At 38.4% G+C, this 7,579-nt stretch overlaps 1 protein-coding gene across 1 annotated transcript; it reads left to right on the top strand.

The window, feature by feature from the left end:
* Positions 1 to 486: 486 nt before the first annotated feature.
* On the top strand, positions 487 to 6,084 carry GPR33 (G protein-coupled receptor 33). Its single transcript, XM_012468584.2, has 2 exons — positions 487 to 722; positions 4,885 to 6,084. Exon 2 carries the CDS (start codon positions 4,891 to 4,893, stop codon positions 5,905 to 5,907), a length of 1,017 nt encoding a protein of 338 aa, XP_012324007.1. The 5' UTR covers positions 487 to 722; positions 4,885 to 4,890; the 3' UTR covers positions 5,908 to 6,084.
* Positions 6,085 to 7,579: the final 1,495 nt, after the last annotated feature.

Genomic DNA, 7,579 nt, shown 5'->3' with positions numbered 1-7,579 from the left:
GTACCTGGCAGGATGATCCAATAAAGGGAATTTTTTTAAATCAGTGTTTAACAACTGAAACAAGCTTATTAACCTTCAAAATGAAATGACTTTGCTTATGTGATTCTGTGTGTGTGTGTGTGTGTGTGTGTGTGTGTGTGTGTGTGTGTGTGTCTCCCTTTAGAGATAGGGTCTCGTTCTGTTGCCCAGGCTGGAATGTGGTGACTATTCACCACTGTGATCACAGCACACTGCAGCCTCGAACTTCTGGGCTCAAGTGATTCTTCTACCTCAGCCTCTCCTCCCACATAGCTAGTGCTACAGGTGTACACCACCAAGCCTGGCCATTTTTTTTATTTTGGTCTCTAACTCCTGGCCTCAGGTTATCCTCCTGCTTCGGCCTCCCAAAGCACTGGGACTACAGGTGTGAGCCACTGCACTTGGCCACTTACAAATTTTTTTAATGCATCTCAAAATGGAGAAGTTATTTGAAGAAGTACTTATCGCTCTAACTCTACCTCTATAGCAGTAAATTCCACAGAAAAAGGAACCAAAAAGAGGAAAAGACCTTACTGAGTATTTAAATAGTTCAAGCTTGGGGAGTAGCATCAGCAAGAAAAAAGACAGATGAGATGAAGGCACAGTGTCACTGATTTTGACAGTTGTTCCTAGAGAGAAGATTGATGGTGTAGAGTCACTTTGGCCTGCTCAAGACCAATCTGGCATGAAGATCTAGCTTCAAGGTAAGATTCTTTGGGCTAGCACGTTTATCCTAGCGCTATCATCTGAATTGATCCTCTAGACACATTGTACATCAGCTTCCCAAGGCTCCTGTGGCCTTCCCCTGCATGGGCAGCTTAGTGTTTTCAATTGGATGTGGGGTCTTCCTGAAAGCCCTTTGTGCCAAAGGTACCATTACATCAAAGCCACAAAAATAACTATAAATCAGGGAGCTTTGACCAAATAGATGGACATTTAGATTTTTTCAGAAATTCCTGGAGGTACTCGAGAATTCATTACAGATGCTTTAGGGAGGAAAGAAATGTAGCCTGCAGCATTAAAAGGGGGAAATGAGGCTGTTACTGGACTTAATATAAGTTGAACAAAATAATAGGTAGAAAAATTATTGAGTACATAATATGTACCCTGAAGAAAGCTAAGTAATTTATATACATTATCTCATTTCGTTCTCATAAAAACTGAGGGGCTTGGCAGGAGAAAAGTCTTAAAGAGTTAAGTCTAAACTTGCAGAGCTGGTAAGTGGTAGAGGTAGGATACAAACCCAGGTCTGTGGGATGCCAGAGTCTAAAATCTGCCCCATTTATTTATTCTCAAGCACTTTACAACCATTTTAAAGGTGTTTAAGGATGAAGAAATTTCCTGGTTTTGTGAAATAAATCAGAATTCCTAGGAAACTTTATATGATATTCAGAATCACTACCAACGTTGATGAGAAAAGTTTTACTATGATTTTGCCCATGTTCTACATTACTTTAAGATGTCCTTCCAGAGCTCAGATGCGCAGTTGAAAAAAAAATCTTTCCCATAATTCAGGTACCTAGTTTTTCATATGCACATGCATAAAGAGACCACACACACACAACACAGACATGCAAACACTACACATAGACACATTCCACAGAAAAACATACAAAGACCACAGACACATACATACACAGAGATCACACAAATACATCAAGATACACATACACTGATCACAGACACACCTCTACACACAAACTCTGTGGATAAAAACACCACAGTGACTTTGATTCCCCAGAACCACCACCAATACAAGACAGCTATGGGTTAATAGGGAAAAGGGACATTATACCATATCAAAGCATAGCAAATAGATTATAATTATTAGACATTTCTATTTTTAAATCCCCTGTGTCATTTCTGCTTCTTGGAATACTTCATTGACCCTTTCTCCTCTTTAGAGCTCCTAATCTCCTGCTGAGTTTTTTCTGTGCTGCCTGTCTTAAAATCATCCTCATTCTTCCACCCTCTTCTTAAGGTCCCAGGGCCTTCGCATAGCCTCTCTCTCAAGTTTTCACTCTTTCATTTGCCACTGCCTGTCCATTTCATACCCTGTAGACTCCACTTTTTATTCCCACAGAAGACTATTAAGGTATTTTCCTGTAGAATCATTTTTCTACTTTAGAAAAATAGTTTGCAACTCCCTTAGAAGGCAGAATTAACTTAGGAAGTTGTCATTTTAAATAGCAGTTATGGCTGGGCAAAGCAGCTCATGCTTCTAACCCTAGCATTTTGGGAGGCTGAGGTGGGAGGATCACTTGAGGCCAGGAGTTTGAGACCAGCCTGGACATCACAGCGAGACTCTTTTCTCTACAGAAAATTTTAAAATTGGCCAAATGTGGTGCTACATACCTGTGATCCCAGCTATCTGGAGGCTGAGGTGGGAGGATTGATGAAGCCCAGGAGTTCCAGGCTGCAATGAGCTAGGATCGTGCCACTGCACTCCAGCCTGGGTGACAAAGAGAGACCCTGTCTCTAAAAAATAAAATAAAATAAAATAAAATAAAATAAAATAAATAGCAATTATCTTACTTCTCTGTATATGTTCTTAGAATCTTTTTGTTTAGTGGGGAAAAAAGCATCATTAGTAATTTCCATTGCTTTATCCAATTTACCTAAAACCAATTTGCTGATATGACTGTTATAATAGCTATTTTCCAAAATTTTCTCAGGTTTATATTTTTGATACCATGGTATCCATTATTCAAGAAATTGGATGTTTTAGATAATCGAACACTCTGATTCATGGAGCATTATTAAAAACACTACATATGAATTGCCAAGTTTCAAAGAAGTAATATAAAATAGTAGTAGAGTTTCCCACCTGGTACAAAGGAGGCATGGTAGGAAATATTGATGGGTAAGACATGTAACCCTACAAAACCTCACCTTCCCCTCTGTTTAAAGATTTGCTTTGTAGGCTTTGCAAGGAAAAACAGAAATGATTTTTATAGAAAGCTCCTGGCATACCACAAATATTGGATAAATATGAGTTTGGTGACTTTTCTCCCTTTTGTCCCCTTCTCAAGTAACAATGAACTGTTAATATTACTACATCTGGCCAGGTGCGGTGTCTCATGCCTATAATCCCAGCACTTTGGAAGGCTGAGGCAAGTGGATCACCTGAAGTCAGGAGTTTGAGACTAGCCTGGCCAACACAGTGAAACCCTGTCTCTACCAAAAATACAAAAATTCGCTGGTCATGGTGGCAAGTGCCTGTAATCACAGCTACTCAGGAGGCTGAGGCAGGAGAATTGCTTGAACCCAGGAAGCAGAGGTTGCAGTGAGCTGAGATCATGCCACTGCACTCCAGCCTGGGTGATAAGAGTGAGACCCTATCTCAGAAAAAAAAATAGACTCTTAACTACCTAATTATTGAACAATTGTCAAAATGTACCAACATTTACTTCTTTTTCACATTTATTTGGTCTGTATATTTCTACTTTTGATGCTCAGATTCATCTGGTCTTAATTCCTCATTAAAACATAAAAGTATTTGATTTGCGGAAATATTTTGCTTACCACTGTTAAAATATTATCATTTGGACTAGAACTATCACTATGTAAAAAATTACTTTTTAAATTTTTTTTTTCTTTTTTTTTTTTTGAGATGGAGTTTCGCTGTTGTTACCCAGGCTGGAGTGCAATGGTGCGATCTCGGCTCACCGCAACCTCCGCCTCCTGGGTACAGGCAATTCTCCTGCCTCAGCCTCCTGAGTAGCTGGGATTACAGGCACGTGCCACCGTGCCCAGCTAATTTTTTTGTATTTTTAGTAGAGACGGAGTTTCACCATGTTGACCAGGATGGTCTCGATCTCTTGACTTCGTGAGTGCTGGGATTACAGGCTCACGTGAGCCACCGCGCCCAGCCCTACTTTTTAAATTTTTACATTTAACTTTTTCTTTTTCTTTTTCTTTTTTTTTTTTTATGTATTTGTATATTTTCTCCATTAGACTACAAGGCTTTCCTGGGAAATGACGATGTTTTATTCATCTACATATCCATAATATCTTTCACAATTATTTGCACTGAGAAGGCATCCAAAAAACATATTCATTGAGTGATGTTCCTATGTCTGGTCCCTGTTCTTCTTACTTTATTCTATTTTATACAATCAAATTAGCTTTCCTAAAATAATGCTGTAATTATGTAGAGTTATTCTCCATTCTCAACTTTTCAAGGGACTCTCCTCACCTGTAGCATAATGTTCAAATTCCTTGGCATGGTGTTTAAGTTCCTTATAACCTGTTTCCTGATATATCTTTCCAACATCACTCTTGATGTCTCCACAGACATCTTTTACGTTTTTTTTTTTAGAAAGAGAAAAAAGAAAGAAAGGAAAAAAAGAAAGAAAAGAAGAAAGAAAAAAGAGAAAGAAAGAAAGAAAAAAGAATGAAAGATAGAAAGAAAGAGAAAGAGAAAGAGGGAGAGAGAACAGGAATCGTGCTCTATTGCCCAGGCTAGAACGCAGTCTAAAAACGGGTATTAAAAACTTCTTTTATGCCAATAAATGTGCTTAACAATGGAGACAGGAAGGAATAAGGGAGGAAAATAACAAACAAGCAGCCCACCAATATTTCATTTAAACTTTTGAAATGCTATGCAATTGCTGAGGAGTGATTTACTTCCAATTATGTGGTCACTTTTAGAATAGGTGTGATGTGATACTGAGAAAAATGTTTGTTTTGTGAATTTGGGGTGGAGAGTTCTGTAAATGTTTATTAAGTTTACTTGTTCCAGGTCTGAGTTCAAGTCCTGGATATCCTTGTTAATTTTCTATCTCGTTGATCTGTCTAATATTGACAATGTGGTGTTAAAGTCTCCCACTATTCTTGTTATTTTCACTGTTTCTCACTCCACAGGTCATTATGGATCTGATCAACTCTACTGATTACCTGATCAATGCCTCTACTTTAGTAAGAAACAGCACTCAGTTTCTAGCCCCTGCATCAAAAATGATTATTGCCATTACTTTGTTCATTTCAGCAATAATTGGTACCATCACCAATGGCCTCTATCTATGGGTGCTAAGATACAAGATGAAACGGACTGTCAATACTCTCTTATTTTTTCATCTCATTCTCTCATATTTTATTGCAACATTGATTATACCATTTATAGCCACCTCCCAACTTCAAGACAATCACTGGAACTTTGGAACTGCCTTGTGCAAGGTCTTCAACAGCACTTTGTCTCTGGGGATGTTCACCTCTGTTTTCTTTCTTTCGGCCATCAGTCTTGATCGTTACCTGCTCACTCTTCACCCAGTGTGGTCCCAGCAGCATCGAACCCCACGTTGGGCTTCCAGCATCGTTCTGGGAGTCTGGATCTCAGCGGCTGCCCTCAGCATCCCCTATTTGATTTTCAGAGAGACACATCATGACCATAAAGGAAAGGTGACTTGCCGAAATAACTATGCTGTGTCTACTAACTGGGAAAGCAAGGAGATGCAAACATTAAGGCAATGGACTCATGCAGCCTTTTACATCAGCCGCTTCTTGCTGGGCTTTCTTCTGCCTTTCTTCATCATCATCTTTTGTTATGAAAGAGTATCCAGCAAGGTGAAAGAGAGGGGCCTGTTTAAATCCAGCAAGCCCTTCAAAGTTATGATGACTGCCATTGTCTCTTTCTTTGTGTGTTGGATGCCCTACCATATATACCAAGGCTTAATTCTCATTAAGAACCAGTCACTACTTTTAGAGTTGACTCTGATACTTACAGTGCTAACCACTTCTTTCAATACTATCTTTTCTCCCACACTTTACTTATTTATTGGGGAGAACTTCAAAAGGGTCTTCAAGAAGTCCATTCTTGCTCTGTTTGAGTCAACATTTAATGAGGATTCTTCTGCAGAAAGGACACAAAACCTAAATTTAGGAGCCTAAATTTAAATTCTAGATTCTTAAACAATCATGCACTTTGTCAATTATACCACTAGAGATATACCTTTTGCTTTTGTATGCTGTAGTCCCTGTATTAGAGAGATACCTAGGCTGTACTATAGTTAGATCTCTGAGCAATAAAAGGGCTGCAAGAAACCAAGCAATTTGCAAGATCATGTTGCAAATGTGACTCTTTTTTTTTTTTTTTTTTTTTTTTTTTTGAGACACAGTCTTGCTCTGTTGCCCAGGCTGGAGTGCAGTGGCACAATCAAGGTTCACTGCAAACTCCACTTCCCAGGTTCAAGTGATTCTTGTGCCTCAGCCTCCCAAGTAGCTGGGACTATAGGTATACGCCACCATGCCCAGCTAATTTTTTTGTATTTTTACTAGAGACAGGGTTTCACCATGTTGGCCAGTCTTGGTCTCAAACTCCTGGCCCCAAGTGATCGCCCACCTTGACCTCCCAAAGTGCTTGGATTATAGGCATGAGCCACTGCACCCACCTGTGACAATTTTTACTCATTTTTTATTGTGGGAAAAATATGTGTAACATAGGATTTACCATTTTCACCATTTTTAGTGAACACTTTAGTGGAATTAATTATATTCATCACATTGTACAACCATCACCACCATCTATTTCCAAAATTTTTCATCACTCTAAGGACAAACTTTGTGCCCATTAAGTAGTAACTCCCTATTCCTCCTCCCCCTAGTCCCTAGTAATCTCGTCTACTTTCTGTCTCTATGAATTCACCTATTCTAGATATCACATATGTGAAATTATACTGTATTTACCCTTTTGTGTCTGACTTACTTTACTCAGCAAAATGTTTTCAAGGTTCATCCATGTTGTTACAGGTATCAGAACTTCATTCCCTTTTTACAGCTAAATTATATTTTATTGTATATACCATAATTTTTAAATCCAGCCATCTGTTGTGTTGTTTCCACCTTTTGTCTATTGTCAATAAAGCTACTATTATTGTGAATAAAGCTACTATTAACATTTGTATATAAGTATTTGTGTCAGTCCTTGTTTTCAGTTATTGTAGGTATATACCCAAGGGTGGAATTACCGGGTCAAACTGCAATTTTATGTTTACCTTTTTGAGAAATCATAAAGCTTTTCAATTTGTATCATGTTGTATTCCAGCAATGTATAAAGGTTTTAGTTTCCCCACATTCTTGCCAAAACTTGTTATTTTTCTTTTTTTAATTACAGTATAGTCATTCTAGTGGGTTGAGGTGGTACATATGATTCCTAACCTTTCATGGTTTTTTTTTGTTTTTGTTTTAAGAGTTGGGATCTTACTCTGTTACCCAAGCTGGAGTACAGTGGCACAACCTTGGCTCACTGCAGTCTCAAATTGCTGAGCTCAATCATTCCTCTTGCCTCAGACTCTGGAGTACCTGAGACTACAGGCACACACCACAATGTCCAGCTAAAACTTTTGATTTTTGAAGCTAGGAATATCAATTGCCAAATATCAATAATATTCATGGATTTGAATTTTCCGTCACAGAATCTTCTAACAAACAGACATTTGGACAGAGCTCCCTCATTATTTAGTAACAACTAAACTATTTAACTGGTATGAATAAAACTTAACATGGAGATGACAAGGCACTCATCTTGTTATATCCATGTTAAAGTAAAAAGACATTTCTACTT

The sequence above is a fragment of the Aotus nancymaae genome, unplaced genomic scaffold (assembly GCF_030222135.1).
Source record: "Aotus nancymaae isolate 86718 unplaced genomic scaffold, 86718_ANA_hifiasm-v0.15.2.pri h1tg000062l, whole genome shotgun sequence".
NCBI lineage: Eukaryota > Metazoa > Chordata > Mammalia > Primates > Aotidae > Aotus > Aotus nancymaae.
The sequence above is the reverse complement of the archived record's forward strand: the minus strand, read 5'-3'. Positions and strand labels throughout refer to the sequence as shown.

Bases quoted from the DNA above. Each gene is read 5' to 3' on its own strand.
- GPR33 (XM_012468584.2), top strand. From the start codon at position 4,891: ATGGATCTGATCAACTCTACTGATTACCTGATCAATGCCTCTACTTTA.